At 40.2% G+C, this 20,106-nt stretch overlaps 1 protein-coding gene across 1 annotated transcript in view; it reads left to right on the forward strand.

Annotated features, from left to right (window-relative positions):
* XK (X-linked Kx blood group) overlaps positions 1–20,106 on the forward strand; it is a 43,179-nt gene continuing 23,073 nt past the window's right edge. Inside the window, 2 exon segments of the mRNA XM_011996308.1 lie at positions 1–302; positions 8,108–8,370. Coding sequence (XP_011851698.1) covers positions 58–302; positions 8,108–8,370 — 508 coding nt within the window. The 5' untranslated portion in view covers positions 1–57.

A 20,106-nucleotide genomic window follows, 5' to 3' on the forward strand; every position in this document is an offset into this window, starting at 1 on the left:
AGCCACACAGCCACCGCCACTGCGTCCGTCCCCGGTGAGAGCCGCTGACGCGCGGAGATGAAATTCCCGGCCTCGGTGCTGGCGTCCGTGTTCCTGTTCGTGGCCGAGACAACGGCGGCTCTCAGCCTGAGCAGCACCTACCGCTCGGGCGGGGACCGCATGTGGCAGGCGCTGACGTTGCTTTTCTCGCTACTGCCTTGCGCGCTCGTGCAGCTCACGCTTCTCTTCGTACACCGCGACCTCAGCCGCGACCGCCCGCTCGTACTGCTGCTGCACCTGCTGCAACTTGGGCCCCTTTTCAGGTGCGTGCAGACACCCAGAGCCAGCCCCAGGCCGCAGTCCCGGTCCTGTGGCCTGATCCCTGGACCTGCTCGAGTGGAGGGAGGCGGTTTTCCTGTGTAGACAGGTGGCTGGGCCCCAAGCCGGTCCGCCATGCCCCTCAGCCCCATTATTCCAGTCAGGAATGGGACGAATCATGGTATAATGGTTATAAAGCTGGGGCACACTGAATTCCTGTTACGTTCCATCCAATGAAATAGCCAACATTCAACTGAAATTGACCAACAAAAATGGCAGTTTCTTGTGCTTCAACCTCATTAAAGACATTGGTTTCTCTGGGGTCAAGTAGGCTCTGACAGGATTGGCTTTTGTGGTCACAAACCCTTGGGAAGTGTGTTCTAAGCTGTGGTTATGGGGACAGCATGTACAGGTGATTTAATTTTAATTTATCAAGCATGGAGCTTACTGTGTGCCAAGCACTGTTCTAAAAGCTTTAAAAATATTTAATTCTCATAGGGAAGTCGAGAAATCCATGCACCATTCTTTTCTCTTGGTGGCGTAATGAATATTATGGGATATGGAAACATATGGGGTTCTAGAAATGTCTTCCGGCCCTGGCGAACTTATAAACGTAGCCGTTAAAGCTGGTACACATGCACCATGAAGACAAAACTTGCTATGTGTTAAGTAAAGAAAAACTGTTAGTGACATTTCTGGAAATTCATTTTTATTAACACAAAGCAAGTAGAAATATATTGTAATAAAACAGACTGGCTTATCTAAAGAGTTTAAAATGTGTTGTTTTAGTACCTTTCATCTCTATTGGAAAAGTAAAACAAAAGACGTCCATTTGGATTAGAAATAAGTTTATAATACTGAATTTTGGACATAGGCAACAGAGGAATTTGAAGAGATGGAAAGGCCAGAGAGACACCTCAGCTGCCAGAAAATTCAGCTAGCTAAGGACCTTTCCTACCAGAAAATCTCTCTCTCTCTCTCACATACACACACACATGCACACACGCATACACACATCGAGGAGCAAGATAAATTTTACAAAGTTATAATTTTTTTTTTTTTTTTTTTGAGAAAAGATCTTGCTTTATCAGTCAGGCTGGAGTGCAGTAGCAAGATCATAGCTCATTGCATCCTCCACCTCCTGGGCTCAAGTGATACTCCTGCCTCAGTCTCCAGAGGAGCTAGGACTGCAGGCAAGCGCCATCATGCCTGGCTAATTTTCTTTTCTTTTTCTTTTTTTTTTCTTTTTCTTTTCTTTTCCTTTTCTTTTTCTTTTTTCTTTTCCTTTTTCTTTTTTTGTATTTTTTGTAGAGAAAGAGTCTCCCTATGTTGCCCAGGCTGGTCTCGAACTCCTGAGCTCCAGTGATCCTCCCGCCTGGGCCTCCTAAAGTTTTCCCTATGTTGCCCAGGATGATCTGGAACTCCTGAGCTCAAATGATCCTCCTGCCCAGGCCTCCCAAGGTGCTGGAATTACAGGCGTGAGCTACCACACCTGGCCATAACATTTTTGCACCTCATATTAAAGAAAACTGTTCCGGCTGACACACGAACTACTGACTTGTAGTTTACACAGTCACAGCAAACTTGGTGAACAAGTTTCTCAGCCTCCAGAAGCTGCAGAATCCTAGAAAGGAAAATAAACAGGTACACTGACAGGAGTGGGAGGTTGCTGCTGACTTCCTGATAGCTGGGGAAGAGTGTGGGGAAAAAGAGAGGGAGGGAGGGGAGTTTTAGAAGTCCTGGAACCTGGAGCCATTTAGTGAGGAGAGAGATAGTCCTTTCTAGCCAGGTAAACCCTGTGATCCAGACTGTATTCCCGCTCAGTAAAATAAGTGTGATCTGACTTTGGGCAGGGCACTTATCATTTCTTAACATTATCTGTGAGAAGAAAACAGATAATGTTTAAGTGGAGTAACAGGAAAAAGGGGAACTGACATTTCTCAAAAGCTTCTTGTGCTAGATGGTTTGATATATACTTACATCCCTCAATTCACTGAATCCTCACCATGACATAGATGTGATTGTCCCCATCTTGTAGGTGAGGAAAGTGAGGCCTCACACGATGTTCTCAAGGCTCCTTAAAAAGAGCTAATTATGTTCCCTGTGCTCAGTGGAAGAAAGCAGAGGACTGTGTAGTACATTCTATTAGTAGTTCCATTTTAAATTAAGAAAAAGTTTGGTCATCTTGGCAATCCAAGTAAATGATAATACCCTATCACTGCTGCTATTTCAAGTGTTTCTAAACACGAAGAGTAACCCAAGACAAAGCTAATAACATAATATATATAAAAACAAGATGACAAGTATAAACCTGAACTCAAGAAAACATACCAAGATGTTAAGAATAATAATTTCTGAATAGTTGGGTTATGAGTGATTTTAATATTCTGGAAAATATATAAAACCATATAATAAAACAATTATATATTTTTCTATATTTTTCAGTTTTTACAGTAAAAATATTTTAACTTTATTAAGGAAAGAAAACTTTTAGTGCTTTGAAGAGATAACTTCTCATCTATATATAAAGTTTCAACACTATAAAAATACCTATTTCCAGAAAGTTCTGAATGGGCCATTGTCTTCTTGAAGCAAAAACAAAATAAAAGATAAAAAAACAAAACAACAGGCAAACCCCTTCCATCAGCAAGGAGTCACTGATTCTAATGCAGCTGATTTATTTCAAGGAGATATTGGACCCATGACCTTACTGAGATACACAAAATGTGGTTCCAAGTCTCTTAGCTTCCAGATGAAAAGAAAAGCAGTTTGTTCTTGTGTATTAGCCTGACTTAATATCTTACTGGAATTTCTTCCTGCTGACTGTTTGATGCCATTTTAACTCTAAGACATCAACTTTACATAAAGATAAAAATTATTTCCCTCAAACAAAGGAGAGTCATGGTGATTCCTACCCCCTACTTTATGGATTGGATTTAGTAATATTTCTAAATTGTTTTTTGACAGTTTAACTCTTCTTGCCTTTGGATGAATACTAGCCAAACTTGTGTTTTTGCTAGGTAGATGCTGCGTTTGAGTTCATGCAGCACGATGGCCCAGTTAAACTGCAATACATTACACTAATGATTCTGGGCTAAATACTACTAACTAGGCTCTGCTCCTTCTTTCCTTTAGGGAGGCATAGGGAGAGCACCATATTTCATTTGTGTCAGTCTTGTATTTAAAATGGTAGTTACAGTTTTTATGATTGTTTTCACATTAAGCCTAAGTTTGAATGATACGAACTTTGGATAATGCCTTGAATTTATTTATAATTTTGAGGAAAATCTTATTGTGTATTGTAATAGATACTCTAGCAAACCAGAGCAGGGAAAAGATCTCTTACCTAAAACACAAAAACATTTTAAAAATTCTGTTTATGATTCTTTTACATTTATGCTAATTTTTATAAATTAATTGGGAGGAATAAATATAAATAAGTTACAAGTTCAAGGAATTCCCCTCATCTCTTTTTTATTACTGGTATAGTGAGGAAAAAAATGGTACATGAAAAATCTGCATTTATAAAATAAAGCCTAAGAAGTTCCCAAAACCTTTCCAGAATACTGCAAAATGATGCACCATAATATATCCTTCTACATTAAGCTTTTTAAAGAATTTAAAATGTTAATAGTCTACATTTGAAGAGAATTTCTTTTTTCATTTGCAAGGTGCTTTTATATACAGTGTTTAATTTCATCCATGGTAAAGCCCTGTGAGTTAACTGTCATTATCTTATTTTTACAGTCCAGGAATTGAGGTTCAGTGAGATTAAGCAAGTGGCTTTTCAAAGGTTTTGCAGCATTTTCTATTTAACCAATTTGGGTTTTGTGTAGGCTTACAGAGCATGTGTGTCATGTGAAGATAATGTGGCTTATTGGAAATTATAGTATTTCTTCGGAAAAAGTGTTTTAATTAGGGTCTCTGGTACCACAGATTATTTATGCTGACATCCGCATGCATGATTTCAGCTAAGGAATAAGCTCCTTCTGCTATGATGCTTGAAAATGGGATAAAGTAAAAAATAAGGATCAACTTGCTGATTATCTACATTGGGGTTAGCAAACTGTACCCCACAGGCCTAATACCCCCATCACCTGTTTTTGTAGGTAAAGTTTTATTGGAACACAGCCTTGCTCACTGGTTTATGTATTGGCTACAACTGCTTTCACACTGCAGAGACAGAATCGAGCAGTTGCAACAGAAACCATGGCCTGCAAATAATAAAATATTTACTTTCTTATAAATACTTCACAGAAAATTTGCTTTCCCTTGGTGTAGATGCTACTGAAAAACTACCTTGAGTATTCAATTTTGATAAAAGTATCTAATTTCTGGCTTTATTTAGCCAACCTCTCAAGCAACAAACAAATAAAAAACCAAAAAATAAAAACAGATTTTGAGTAATTAGATGAGTCTTGCAGAATTGCAAGAATAGTAGTTTGTTTCTTATCAGTTTTCCTAACCTACAGTGGCAGGAGGTCTTGGGGCCTTTTACAAATGTATTAAACACCTATGACTACATGTAAAACTCTATGCTAATACAAATGTATCACCTGGGAAAAAACAGTGGCTTACAAGAGGTTCCACCTGAGCTTTAGGACCTTCTTTCATTTCCATCAAATGACCATGGAAGTTTTACTTTGTCTACAATTCTGCAGAATGCTTCCAGTTTCATACAGCCCCTTCCTTGGCATCAGGAAAATTGCTTTCTCATCTGAACCCTCATTTCATTCATTCAGTTCTTAGCATGTGCTGGTATTTAATTTGTTTGTTTTAGTCTTTCAAAACTCTAAGCTTGATTTTATTATGCAAGTAAAACATTTTTTAAAATGACAGAAGGGCAGGAAACAGATTTGCACAATGAGGAAAATAAAAGCTCTCATTTGACTGCTCAGAGAGAACAATTCCTAATGCTTTTGTTGTATATCCTTACTAATATTTTTATAATGGCATGCTAGTAAACTGTCTCTTGGGGAAAACAAGCCCTGATTTTCAGTGTTTGCTAATTTCTCTAATGCGTATATTCCCATCATGATTGATCAAGCTACCAGTTGTTTAACAACTGGCTCACAGAATTCCTATTTAACAGTCTGCTCTCCTGAGTCAGTATGAGCCAGCTCAAACATTTCACTGTTTATATGTATGTGTGGGTATGTGTGTGTAATCTGTATATATTTCTTATATATGTGATTTTCTTTTTATAAAAAATGTAATTTAAAATACATGATTCTATTGTAATTTGCTTCTTCCACATACCAAATATGGTAAAAATAGGTAGCCTGGTCAACATAGTGAGACTGTTTCCTCACAAAAAATAAAATTAGCTGGGCACAGTAGCATGCATCTGGAGTGTCAGCTACTTAGGAGGCTCAGGAGTGAGGGTCCCTTGAGGCCAGCAGTTGGAGGCTGCAGTTGGAGGCTGCAGTGAGCTATGATCACACCACTGCCCTCCAGTGTGGGTGAGAGAGTGAGACTGTCTTTTGAAAAAAATTTATATATTGGTATTTGTACTTCTATACCATTGATGTTAAGGACTGTATAATGTTTCATTGAATTGATATATTAGGATTTATTTAATTATTCTTTCATTTTTGGGACCTTTAGAGTATTCCCAGAATTTTGCTATTATACATAATGCTATGATTTAAATTGTTGCAATACATTTTCTTCTAAGTGAGATCATACGTGATAAAATGTCATAACTGAAAGTGCTATATAAATATTAATTTTCATTATTTATTATTCTTATTGTGCATATGTCCCACTATCCCATTTAGATTGTGAGTGCCCCCGAATGAGGCAGGGTTATCCAGCTGTCTGCATCCCCACAGCACTTAGTAAACTGCATCTGCATTCATCTCATATTTGAGAATAAAGATGATTGTCAGTTTATTCTGTTTTTGTTTTGTTTTTGTTTTTGTTTTGTTTTATATTTTTGAGACAGAGTCTCGCTCTGTCACCCAGGCTGGAGTGCGGTAGTGCAATCTTGGCTCACTGTAATCTCTGCCTCCTGTGTTCAAGCAATTCTCCCGCCTCAGCCTCCCGAGTAGGTGAGACTACGGGGGTGCACCACCACGCCTGGCTAATTTTTGTATTTTTAATAGAGACGTGGTTTCACCATGTTGTCCAGATTGGTCTCAAACTCCTGACATCAGGTGATCTGCCTGCCTCAGCCTCCCAAAGTGCTGGGATTACAGGCGTGAGCCACCACACCCGGACAGTTCATTCTGTTTTCTACTCTTTGTTGTGGTCAGTGGTCCAACAGTGTGAAGTTGCTAGGCCTCATATAGCCCTCAGTGATTAATTTGAGTTTTCCTTCAGAGAAAATTCAATTGGACATGCTTGGGATTGAACTTGTGGCCTGAACTTCACTGACATTATTTCCAACTGAAGAAACTGGTCTGTGTGGTTTTACATATTTTCATGTAATACATTAAAGTATTCTTGACCCCACGGGACAAAATGTCGTACACAAATCAACACCCCCACACACCCACACACACCATGCACTTTCTTTCTCCTAGCAACAAATGAAAAATGGTATTAATCACAAAATATGTCCACTTTGTACTCACCAGAAAGGTTCCTGCATTTCCTCTCTTATGTCAAGCTTTGTTTTATTATTTCAAACTATAAATACATTCCAGTTGCCGTAGTCGCCTCAGGGTGACAGTATAAAGTTAGCATTATAACATTAACATTCAATGAAATAGATGAAGCCATTAAAATCTTCTGGCAGCATCATAAGGTTGTTATAAAAGTGCATGTTAGAGGAGGGACAAAACGTCCTTTAACAAGTTATAAACCTACGGCCGTGAGTATTTTTCTTACTCCTAGGGAAAACACATTTTTCACCAGAATTTTATTATGAAAATTTTCAAACACACAGAAGAAAAGTTGAAGGAATTCTATAGTGAATGCCCAAGTACTTACCACCTAGATTCTACAATTAACATTTTGTTTCACATATCTATCCATCTATCAATTCGTGTGTGTGTGTGTGTGTGTGTGTGTGTGTGTGTGTGTACTTCAAAGTTAATCACAGACCTCAGTATTCTTCCAGCTTCAGCATCCATATTTTTACCTAGAGAGGAAATTCAGATGTTAAAAGCCAGGTATTCTCTCAGTCTGGAAAGGTCACTGATTAAGTCTCCATCCCTAGGTGGGACTAACTTTAGTCCTGCCCTGTAAGGACAAATGAAAACAGAGATAGGTAACATGTCGTGGTCTCCCAGTGAAATGCTAGATGGTAAGCTGCCTTGTGCTGGAGGATTTCCAAGCCATAGCTTCTGCTTTAACTGGGGTGGTTTGGGGCATCTTTTGGATGTGGAACACACACGTATGTGCGTGCATGCATGCAGTCACACTGTATTATCATTTTTCACAGCAATATGACAAAGTGGGCATTATATCTGCTTTATAGTGGAGGGAATATACTGGGGTGGGGATAGTAAGTGACTTGGCTATGGCTACACAGCTAGTATGTGTCAGGAAGGCAAACTGCACATTATTTCTGTGACCCTGGAGCTGGAACCACTTTCCATTCTCTAAGATATTTCCTTGCTTCAGTGGCCTTTGGTGTTACTTCTTCATTTGGTTCTCATACATTCCCATTGGCCTCTTGGAAAGCCTCAAGAGGACTGCATACGGAGAACTGGTCCTTGGAGTGGTTGATTTAGAAGAGTGACTACAGTTCAGAGTAGTCAAGTCAAGTCTTTGAGAATCAGGCTAAAGGTAAGTAGGATGAGCATGGAAAGTCAGAATCCTGTCTGTCTCTAATTATTATGACTTGCTGATTTGTTTTCAGGTGTTTTGAAGTCTTCTGCATCTACTTTCAGTCAAGCAACAATGAAGAGCCTTATGTCAGTATCACCAAGAAGAGGCAAATGCCAAAAAATGGCCTCTCAGAGGAGATTGAGAAAGAGGTGGGCCAGGCAGAAGGCAAGCTAATCACCCACCGATCAGCGTTCAGCCGGGCATCAGTGATCCAGGCTTTCTTGGGCTCAGCCCCTCAGCTGACCCTACAGCTGTACATAAGTATCATGCAGCAGGACGTCACTGTTGGAAGAAGTACGTATATTTTTAATTTCTGCCTGCATTTGGGGATCAAAATGAGAAGCAAAACATAGTTTATTTTGTTTCAAAGGAAATTTATTCTTAAGTGCATTTAATTCTGAATCTATGTTCTAGTTACTATGCTCAAAACTCAGTTAAAATAACAACATTTATTTTGCTTATGACTCTGCATTCCAGGCAGGGCTCAAAAGGGTTACCTAATCTGTGATCCACTAAGGATCAGCTAGGGTGGCTCAAAGGTGGGGGGCTAGAATCTATTTATGGCCCCTTCATTCACATGTCTTGTTGCTCACATGTTTTGATATTGGCTGTTGCTGGGAGTCTCAGATCTTCTCCATTTGATTTCTCTGTGTGAGTGAGTTTGGGCTTCCTTAGAGCATGGTAGCTGCTTCCAAGGGTGAGTGTTCTAAGAATGAGGGAAGGCCAGATGGAAGCCGTATCAGCTTTTGTGATCCAGGCTTGGGAGTTGGGGCACATCACTTTTGCTTCCTTCTCATTGTTGAAGTACTCAAAAGTTCTGCCCAGATTCAAGGGAAGGGAGAGGGAAGCCAACTCTGACTCTTGTTGGGGAATGGTAGAGTTCTGGAAGATCATGTGGGACCAAAAATACCACTGTGGCCATTTTTAGAAAATATAGTTTACCAGAGGCTGAAAATACAGCTACTGGAGGCTGGTCCTCTTGGGATTTCACTCTGTCTTTCAGTGCTAGTTCTCAACAAGTTGAAACAGTTGGCTTAACAACTTTGTGGTGAATAATGGAACAAGGCTACTTTCCTGTCTTCTTAGATTTGTAATAGGTATATCAGTTTATAAGTCAAGACAATGTTCTACCTTTGGGCTATTCTCACATCATCAAAATAAGAGCAGATTTTGGTTAAGTTTAAAAAACAACACTATTTGCATCAGAGTCAAGATTTTATTGAAAAGCCTACAAATGAGAAGTGGATACCCTCCCAAGTATTAATATTATGGGTAAATGAAAACTATTATGGTAAGTTTTATTATGGGTGTACAAAATGATTTAAAAGCCTTAAGTTGAAAAAATACATGTTTAAGAAAACATTGAATATAAGAAAGACTTATTTATTTTACTTCACTCAGTTTTATCCTCTTTCTACCTATATTTCAGACTGGCTGGTAATAATTCATGTCAGAGTCACAGGATACTTACATGTTGAGCCATCTCCCTTATCCAGGTTGCCTGATTGTATTTCTTAAAGTATGAGTCAGGATCTCAAGTAGAGATCTTGAACCTTAGTGGATCAACATTTATATGGAAATACTTTCCACAACACCTGGTAGGGAGTAAAAGCTCAATAAATATAGCAGCATCCATGTTCCCTAAGGAATTATAACTGGAATGGGTCTTGACCAAACTGCATGCCACTATACTCTTTTTCCCAGTTTATTGTTTTTCCAAGTGGCAGGGATACAGCAATAAATCAGATGTGATGATAGCCTATTTGATTTTTAGAGGTAGATCCAATTTTTTTCCTCAAGTTTTTTTAGTGACGATTGTCTCACAGTTGAGGGGTTGGCAAACTACATCCCATGGGCCTAATCTGGGCACTGCCTGTTTTTGTCAGTAAAGTTCTATTGGGACACAGCCCTGCTCTTTCATTTATGTATGGTCTGTGACTGTTTTGGGACTAAAACAACAGAGTTGAGTAGTTGCAATAAACATAATGTGGCCCACAAAGTCTAAAATATTTACTAACTTTTTACAAAGAAAGTTTGCCAACCCTTGTTACAATTTTTCAGACATAATTCTGTTCAGGAAAAATCAGATCTATCTTATAAAATGTCAGTGTCACAATGGATATCTGAAATGTCCCAAAAGAACTTGGAAAACCATAAGTCCTCTGAGAGTTAAATGATAAATCAAATAGCTACGGAAAAAGGAAGTGGGCATGGTCTTGTTAAAAAGATAGATGGCTGCCATTTATGCAGGTCTTGACTAACCCCAATCACTGCCTTAATATATATAAGGAAGGATTATCTCACTCGGAAAGGGTAAGACCCTTATGAATGGAGCATGGCCTAGGGTGTGTCACAGAGGCAAATGTTGGTAGTGTCTGTCATGTGGTTAGAAATGTATTTGGTGCAAGGAACAAACACCTAACTGTAAAGTTAACCTAGAGTTTATTTTTCTTATCGAACTAGATATTGGAAGTAGACAGTTGCTGACATTATTTCAGCTGCTCAATAGTAGCAAAGTTGATGTCCCTGCCAAGCCATTGGCCTTTTGCTTGGGTTGCTACTACAGTTCCAACCATCATAGCTACCTTCAAAACAGTAAGAAGGGCTGAAGAAGGAAGGGTAGATATCTTTCTCTTTTTATTAATGAATGTAGCTTTTCCATGAATCTCCCTAATAGACTTTGCTTTGTCTTCCTCCTTTTATTAAAAACTATAGCTTTTCCAGAAATCTCTCTGACAGAAATGACTTTAGGTCTCTAACCAGAACCGATCAGTCATTTAGCTTCAAGGGATGCTAGGAAAGCCAGGTCTAGGAATGTTTGCCACCAGTGGTTTAGACCAGTATTCCTCAAACTTCCCTGATGATGATTAGAGTTACCTGGGGGCTTGTTAAATATATAGATTGCCAGGATTCATCTCTGGAAACTGTGATTTGCTGTGTCTGGGATGGGAGCCAAAATTATGTCTTTTCTTTTTATTTCCCTTTTGTTCTTTAAACAAGGGCTCCAGGTGATTTTATTATCAGCAAAGTTTGAGAACATTGGGTTAGACTAGTCATGGCCTGCATGTGGTTGGGCCCATGACCACCCATAACAAAACCATGTTCTCTTAAGATAGTGAGAGGAATGGAAAATGAATAGGCAGCTGACAGTGTCTGCCACATCATCTAAATGCAGTCCAGACCAATAGAAATGTGTCCCTCTTGACAGAAGGACATAGAGTCCATCACAACCTGACCCTATTCAGCATTCCAATTCTGTAACTCTCTCCTCTCTCACTGATTCTGTGCTCATTGAGCAAACATTGATGGATTTGGCATTAGCAGAGTTTGCCGTGAGGGAGAGAAGGGAGAGCCAGCTACATGGTCACTGGAGAGTTATTGTTTTTCTTCAATTGCAATACAATTTATATAACATAAATTTCACCATTTTAAGTGTACGATTCAGTAGGTTTCAGTATATTGACAATGTTATACAATCATCACCACTGTCTAGTTTTAGACATTTTCATTGCACCGAAAAGTTTTGGACAATTTTAGACATTTTCATTACATCAAAAAGAAGTCCCCTATTCATTAACAGTCACTCTTCATTTCCCTTGCCCCTAGCCCCTGGCAACCTACTAATCTACTTCCTGTCTCTATAGATTTGACTATTATGAATCTTTCATATCAATGGAATCTTATGCTATGGGGAAGTTTTCTTTCTCATAGTCAGTGAATAATGGACACTGTCTGTGAGCTTCAGTCTTGGGTGAGTTTGGACATCCTGAGATTCCCTGAGTCTAGTCAGTTCTCAGCAAGGGCTTGCTCAAGTCTGAGGATCTTGGAGGATGGGTTGGGCTGAAGCCTAAGTGAGCACACCAATGTTACTGTGCTTTGTGAAGGCCCCTGCAGCCTGCCATTTGGCTTGCCTGTCCCTCACAGTACCCTTCTCTATTCCACTCAAGGTGGTAATGTTGGTAGTAAAAATGACTGTTTCATGAACCCTTGATTTGTGGCAGGTACTGTGATAGGCATTCTTCTGTTTCATTTACACAGTGTCCCTGAGGTAGATAATGTCTCCATCTTACTAAAGAGGGAAATTGGGCCAGGCACAGTGGCTCACACCTGTAATCCTAGCACTTTAGGAAGCCAAGGTGGGCAAATCGCTTGAACCCAGGAGTTTGAGACCACCCTGGGCAACATGAGACCCCATCTCTACAAAAAATACAAAAATTACCCGGGAGTGGTGGTGCATGCCTGTGGTCCCAGCTACTTGGGAGGATAAGGCGGGAGGATTGCTTGAGCCTGGGAGGACCTTGGCTCCAAAAAAAAAAAAAAAAATAGGAGGAAAATTGTACTCAGTCTGCCAGAGGAGCCAGAATTTGAGGTTAGATTTGTGTGACTTTATTTATGGACTCAATGAGTATTTCTTGGGTGTGTTCTGTGTTTTAGACCCTGTACTGGTCTCTGAGGATAAAGTGGTGAATAAGGTAGACAGGCCCCAATCATCTTCGAATAGGATATATAAACATCAGACAAATTATTAATCAAATGCATAATTTATTTAAGGTAAATCCTGCAAAGTGAAAGATAAGTAGCCTCTCTGAGGGTATATTGGGGGGTGTCTAACTGAGTCTGAGAAATGAGACAAAGGTTTCCAAAACTTAGGTTTAAACTGAAAACTGCTAGATGAAGAAAAGAAGCCAGATGAATAAAAATCAGGAAAGAGCATCCCAGGATTTCAAGCTTTATTCCAGAGGCAATGGGAAGGCACTGATGAGTTTTAAGTAACAAGTCTCATGATCAAATTTAGTTTTAGAAACTGATTACTCTGCAAAATGGATTGGAGGAGAGTGAAGGAGGAAACAGAGAGGCTAGGAAGTGGGCTACTATAGTTGTCAAGGTGAGAATAATGGCCTGGACTGGAATAGTCAGAGTGGATTATTGGAGCAATATTAAGAATGCGTAAGTGGAACAATGTGTTGATTGATTGGATATGAAGGTGAGGCAGTGAGAGATGTCAAGAATAATTCCCAGTTCCTGATATGGACTGTTGTAGCCATGGATCTCCATTTGTCTTGGTAGTGAAGTAGCAGGTTTGCAAGGTATATTTTACTTTCAGTTTCAGGCTTAAAGAAATGAACACATTTTAAAGATTCTATTTAACTCATGAGAGAACAAGCAGATGTTCGGACCAGCTTATAAGATAACCCAAAGGACAGATGTAGGAATATTGACTAGAGATATCAAAATGAGTATGTAAATGGAAGTAAAACTGGTTTTATTACAGCATGAGAAGGGTGACATTTGAACCTCTACTGTACAAGACATTGAGCATGTCTGTTAGTGACTTACAGCTTATAGAGGAATGTAAATGAGCTCACTGGCCATACAAAGCTAGAATCACAGAACCTGGATTGGCGTAGTGAAGACAGGACAAGGTTTTGACTGAAACACGTTTTTTGTTGTTGTTGCTAGAATGTTTAAGTCAAGTATAAAGTTAGACTTTCCTCAAAAAGATGGTCCAGTTATTAGGGTGAGCAGGTTCCTGTCAGAGACATTTCGAGGCCAGGCTTGATCAGGGCTCAGTGGACACCAATAATATCACAAAGTTGAGGTTGTCATGAAGGCAGCTCCCTGACCAAGGAGGGCCTGGAGCACAATGGGCGGGAATAAGCACTGGTACCTGGAGAGGCTCAGGCTAGTGGGAAAACTGACGAGGGCTGATCAAAACAAAACTCACCAAGACCATGTGAGGGCAAAAAGGAGCCTTAGAAAGGAGATTCTTCCCTGCTCCACAAAAGCCTAGCTGCAGCTTCCTGTTAGCCACATGGACGGCTTTCTGCGAGAAGGTCAGTATTCCCAGTGCCTGAGCTCATCCACACCTGTTTTCCTGGCTGTTATTCTCTAGTATCTGATGGCCAACATCCTGGAGCAGGCAGGCAAGGAGGCTCAGAACAGCTGCAGGGTGCATATCACCCCAGAACACATGGAGAGGGCCATGCACAAGGATGAGCAGCTCAGATGCCTCTTGGAGGATGCACCCACCATCAGGTTGATGAGGTGCCCCAGCCCGAGAAGGAGGGATGCTTGGGTCTCCGAACCTGGCAGGACTTCATCAACAATTTCATCCAGCCTCAAAAATTTCCATAGATGAGAAACTCCAGGCTACTGCCATCAGCCCATGCTATTAAAGTCTTTAATGACAGTGCCCCTGACTTCTCTCAGGTTCTCTCATTTTGGGTTGTAGGTGTCTGTGAGACATCTAGGAGAAGCTATCCCATAGACAGCTGAATAGGTGGGGTGTTTGAATCAGTGATTATAGAAGGGGCAGTTTCCAGTGGTGTTGGTGAGAGCACTGGCCCTGGTGGGAGGAGCTGACTGGGGATAAAGATATAGAGACTTCCTCACTGGCTTTGAACTGCAAGGCCTTGTGAGGCCAGGGAGTTGCTGGGGGCCTTCTAGGCTTGATAAATTCCCGACCTGATGCTGGAACCTGGGGTGGAGCTGCAGACTCTGACTGAGGTGCGGGAGGCTTTATTCAGAATAGCAAAGGTCTGAAGTCAGAGGGCAGTGGCCACAGGGGTGGGTGGAGGGGGGCACACTGCATACTGGCTGGCATGAACTTCATGGGACAGGCTTTACATGGAGATTGAGGAGTGATGGGGAAAACACAAGAAAAAATGCAAAAAAAAAAGAGAGTTTTGGTCATGTTATTTTATTTATTTATTTGTACCCTGCCTCATTCCAAAAAAGACTTGAGACAGGGATTAGTAACTGGTACTATGACACTTTGTTTGGAATATATTCTTCTATCCTCTTATGGACACTGTTAAATTAAGTAGTAACATTATATAAAAGCTCTCTGGCCTAGGACATGCAATCCAATCGTTCTTAATGGTTACAAAATATTACAAAACTTATTTGTTAATGTATTCCATTATAAACACAATTATCAATCACATTCCCAGAAAAAATAATGTGTGTATGATCATGTATTTCATAGAACAGCATAGAGTTATCAATGGCCAAAAACAGGTTCAAAGGTATACAAATAACCTGTGTAATTCTGTCTCGAGTGATGGCCTCTAAAGCATGTACTGTACTTTTTTTTTTTTTTTTTGGATGAAGTGAGTGAAGCTACTGCCATAGCTACCACCTTTATTCAGTTTCCATAGACCCTCCAAGTTCTCCAAGTTATCTTTTCCAAAGATAACTAGCTTCCAAACCATGTTCAAAACAGCCTTCATGAGCATGTACTGTACTTTTAAAAACTTGTGCTCTGAACTGTTTAAAAAAGGTGTCACATCAAGTGTTGTAGCAATCTGTCCCCTTGCCTGTGAATGTCCTTATTTTAGATTTTCACCCGTTCTTTGGATCCTCTATGGCCGCATTCTGCTGCCTGCTGGCCAGGAGGCTGCCCAGCCAGATTCAATAACAGATCAGACAACCTGGGTTTGAGATCCTAGTTCACCACTTTCTGACCATGTGATCTTGGACTTTCATTTACTCCTGCTGGGCAGGCTTGCTCATGTGTAAAACAGCGGTAATAAGAGTCCCTTATCTTTAGTTTTCCCAAAGATTGGGTCCACTTGGGATATGCACAGTGTGACCCCTAATAAACAGCTGCATCTGTCTCCTTCCCTAACCCCAGACATGCAGGCAGGCTTCCCCGGGGTGCATCTGGGCCTGGTTCTCAGGTTACTGTTGGGCACTTGGGCCACTGGCTATGAGAGCCACATCCTGCTGAACCCTGTGGAGAGACAGGAGAGTGCCTGGCAGAGGAAGAGCCCTTCCTCTTTGTGTCCCCTTTGCTCCTCCTGCCTTGTGACTCGCCCTCTCTCTGCCTCTGTCTAAGCAGAAGGACCCAGCTTGCCCTTTGGCTAATTCACAGGAGTGTCCCAACAATGAAGTAAATAGCGGTCTCGTGTTTAAAAACTAGGCTGTGAGAAACCCATGTCCTGGACACAAAGATATTTCACTTCGGCCAGGGGAGGGGGCGCTGTCGCCATGAAGTGATGAGCTGAAGGAGACTCCCCACCTGGAGTTGCTAGAGAGAGGCCTGCTTGCAGCTCAAATGCACAGAAGAGGAAGCAAGGAGCTGGGCTAAGGCTGGGAGTGCTCCATGGCTCTCCATAAGGAATCATGCAGTGGTGGGGTGAGCAGCTTGACAATGAGGTGCCTCGAAATATGAGGTTCAGTGGACATGATATGGCAAGAAAGACTTCTGGGATTTAGACAAGCACATCTTCCACATGGCCCTAAGGACAACCCTGACACTGCTAATCTCTAATATATTATTTCCTAAAGCACAGTCTACAAAGTGGCATCTTACAACTCAAACTGGATGGCGGATAGGTTTGCTAGTTCTAAGCAGACATCTTAAAAGAAAATTAATAAGCTGGTAGCATTTGAAAATCAATAACATTTTACCTGGAAGTCTGGATTTCTGGCTCTCTTGAGAAGTGGAAATGAGGGTATACATGATTACAGTCACATAGAGATGACTAGCTACTGCTCCATGAAGACTGGACCTCTGATTTGCCACATTCCTTCCACACTCTTCCCTATGAGGTCCTATATTTGATCCACTTCATTAATTTATAGTAGTTGTCTGATTAATGGAGATACTTGAGTTTGTTACTTTCACTATAAATTAATTACAAGTCCACAGTATTCAGAACAATCAATCTCATTTAATGAAGTAGTATATTGTGCAGTGCTTCTCAAAATATCATTGGGGTAGGACCAAGCAAACTTCCTTGTTTTTCTTGTTCCAGTACATTGTGAACTGATATGTGGTTGTATTACTAGTATGCCACTCATATTTGACTTGTCATTCAAGTTTAACAACTGCACTGGTATATACCTTGTTCAAAAAGTGAGCCCACTAATTTAAATTTGACTAAATCAGATGTATACAGATTCCTTAATGCCAGCTCTCAATGTCCATACTTATCGTAACTGACTGGTAACAGACAGTTCATTGTACCAGTCCTCAAACTTTTTAGATTTAGATTTTAGATTTAGATTCAGATTTTAAATCTAACGAAAAGCAGTAAGCAGGACTTGCAGTTGGTATTGTTTCTCCTTCAGAGTCTTCATGAAAACAGATTTATCCCTCTTATATTTAGGACTTTAGCATAATACTGGTGAAAATGTTGCTGAACTACTTCTGTTAAACCAAAAAATATTAAGGAAAACAATTAGCATCAGTGGGCATGTTAGATGTAAGATTGTTGAGTTCTGAAATGTAGGATAAAAAGAATTCACCAAGGCAACTGTGAAAGGGAATCTTCGTGACAAGAAGGGACAACATACTGAAAGAAGAGGCAGAACTGGGTTCTGGTCTCCTACAGTGTAGTTTACCTGGGGGCCCATCACTTTCCAGTGAGGAAAATGGAAAAATTGTTTCAAAGGTCAGCTAGAAATGTATAATTATGACTGTGCTCTTTTCCTAACAAAATATTTCTATGGAAAATGGGTACATAGGGTTCAGAGGACATGATTCTTTTAGGGTCTCCATTATACAGCTGAGGCCACTGAGGCCCAGTGATGGTAATCAGTTCTTGTAAAGTCACATGGTGAGTGGGCAGCACAGTAGAATGATGGCCTGGGGCTCCTTCCTCTACTGTATCCTGAAAAAGGGGTCTCAAAAGAGAAAGTGTTTAATGTTCTCCTCTGAGAAAAATAAGCTAAAGTCTTCAATACCAAGGTGTTAGGATCTCTTGGATTTCTTGGGAAGTACTCAATAACTCAGTCCCAAGAATATTCATTTGTGCTTTGTTTGGGGAAGGCCAGACAAGTTAGGAGAAAAGTGCTGATTTTATAGTATAAGTCTTTGGACTTTGCAAACCTAGGTCTTGTTCCACTGGACATTGTGTTAAACTGTGTTATGAACACAAATATGTCTCAGTTAAGGTGTTCCGGTAATTCTGATCTGTCCACTAACCATTGTCTTAAATGTGGCAATGTGATGGCATGAGAAGCCTGTGTTCAAGAGCCTAGTCTTTGAAGTACTTGAGGTACTGACCTTTTTCATGGTGCTCTAAGACAATCCTTCTTTGCTGAAGACAAAAATCTCCCTCCTGTAGCCGATTGTAGGGCCTTTAGGGAAGCATCAGTGTAAATCAAAAACTATCTGGAGAGCCAGGCATACTAGCTCATGCCTGTAATCCCAGCAACTTGGAAGGCTGAGGCAAGAGGAACCTTTGAGGCCAGGAGTTCAAGATCAGCCTGGGCAACATAGTGAGACCTCCGTCTCTACAAAAATATTTTAAAAATTAGCTGGATATGGTGGTATGTAACTGTAGTCCCAGCTACATGGGAAGCTGAGTTGGGAGACTCTCTTGAACAAAGGAGTTCTGAGCTGCAGTGAGCTACAATTGCACCACTGCACTCTAGCCTGGGCCACAAAGTGAGACTACAATTCTTAAAAAAAAAAAGTATCGTCCGGGCATGGTGGCTCACTCCTGTAATCCCAGCACTTTGGGAGACCGAGGTGGGTGGATAGCCTGAGGTCAGGAGTTCGAGACCAGCCTGACCAACATGATGAAACCCTGTCTCTACTAAAAACACAAAATTAGCGGGGCGTGGTGGTACATGCCTGTAATCTCAGCTATTTGGGAGGCTGAGGCAGGAGAATTGCTTGAACCCGGGAGGTGGAGGTTGCAGTAGGCTGCAGTCGCACCATTGCACTCCAGCCTGGGCAACAAGAATTTAAAAAAAAAAAAAAAAAAAGCATCTGGAGATGATAGAGACTTAAAGTGCCTATGGTTCACTTACGACTTGTGATAAAGTGAAAAGTCCAGTGGAAGTACATAACAAAAATAATACAACTGAAGAAGAAATTGTGACATACAAAATAAGATAATAAAGCCAATGTAAAAAAGTTTTGAACAAAATGTATGTCAGCATAATGATTAATCATATTTTGAAGTAAGTCTATGGTAGATTCTAGACATCTGTATTTTACTAAACCTCCATAAAAAGGTTTGATGTGCATCCTCAACTTAAAAAGCCGTGAGGAAAGATGCTTCATAAAACTTAAAAGGAAAGTTGTGACTAAATAGTTTTAGAAATCTACTGAAATGATGACTGTTAATACCATAATTTTGTTGCCTAATATCATGAAGGAAAGCACTAGCAGGACTCTGATAATTAGAAACATACTATGGACAGTGGGGGCACTGACAAATCTCTAGGAACTTCTCATACAATCTAGAACTTCTGAAATGTTTATACTAATAATATATTTGATATTCAGATTTTATCTAGGGAAGGCTGAGTACCTCTTTTCTTTTTTTTTCTTTTTTTTTTATACAGGGTCTCACTCTGTCACCCAGGATGGAGTGCAGTGGTACAATCATGGCTCACCATAGCCTCAAACTCCTGGGCTCAAACCATCCTCCCCACTGAGCCTCCCAAGTAGGTGGGAATACAGGTACACACTACCATGCCTGGCTAATTTTTTTTTTTTTTTTTTAGAGACAGGATCTAACCTATGTTGCCCAGGCTGGAGACCACCTCTTTTGATTTTACTTTTTTCCATGCAACTCATCAATACTAACAGCAGCAAAACTAATTTTATCTAATATCTATCTTTTTATAAGGTGAAAGAACAAATCTTTCCTATTTTCTAGGTACTCTGTTGGACATCTCAAAGATAAGTCTAAGTGTAAAAGATTTATAGAGTTTCATTTTATTTCATTTAAACTTTTGAATTTTATTTTGAAAGGCAAAATTGCTAGGAGATTTGAGAATTAAGTTAGGATCATGGGTGGCTGAGTACATGAATGGTTGTAGCTTGGCTATCTGTTAATTAAAGTGACAGTACAATATTTGGATAAACATACAAAAGACCTTAATACATTCTTAATGGAGAACTTTTTTTTTTTTTTTTTTTTGAAGAGAATAATCAAGGGCAAGATAAAGTTAGGGGAAAAAAGTGTTATTGTGGTAAGATGCAGAATCCCTACTTTTAGGGCAGGATTACATAGGTAATATTTTAGGCTAAATTATGACCCCAAAGATATTCACTTTCTACTC

The sequence above is a fragment of the Mandrillus leucophaeus genome, unplaced genomic scaffold (assembly GCF_000951045.1).
Source record: "Mandrillus leucophaeus isolate KB7577 unplaced genomic scaffold, Mleu.le_1.0 Scaffold509, whole genome shotgun sequence".
Taxonomy (NCBI): domain Eukaryota; kingdom Metazoa; phylum Chordata; class Mammalia; order Primates; family Cercopithecidae; genus Mandrillus; species Mandrillus leucophaeus.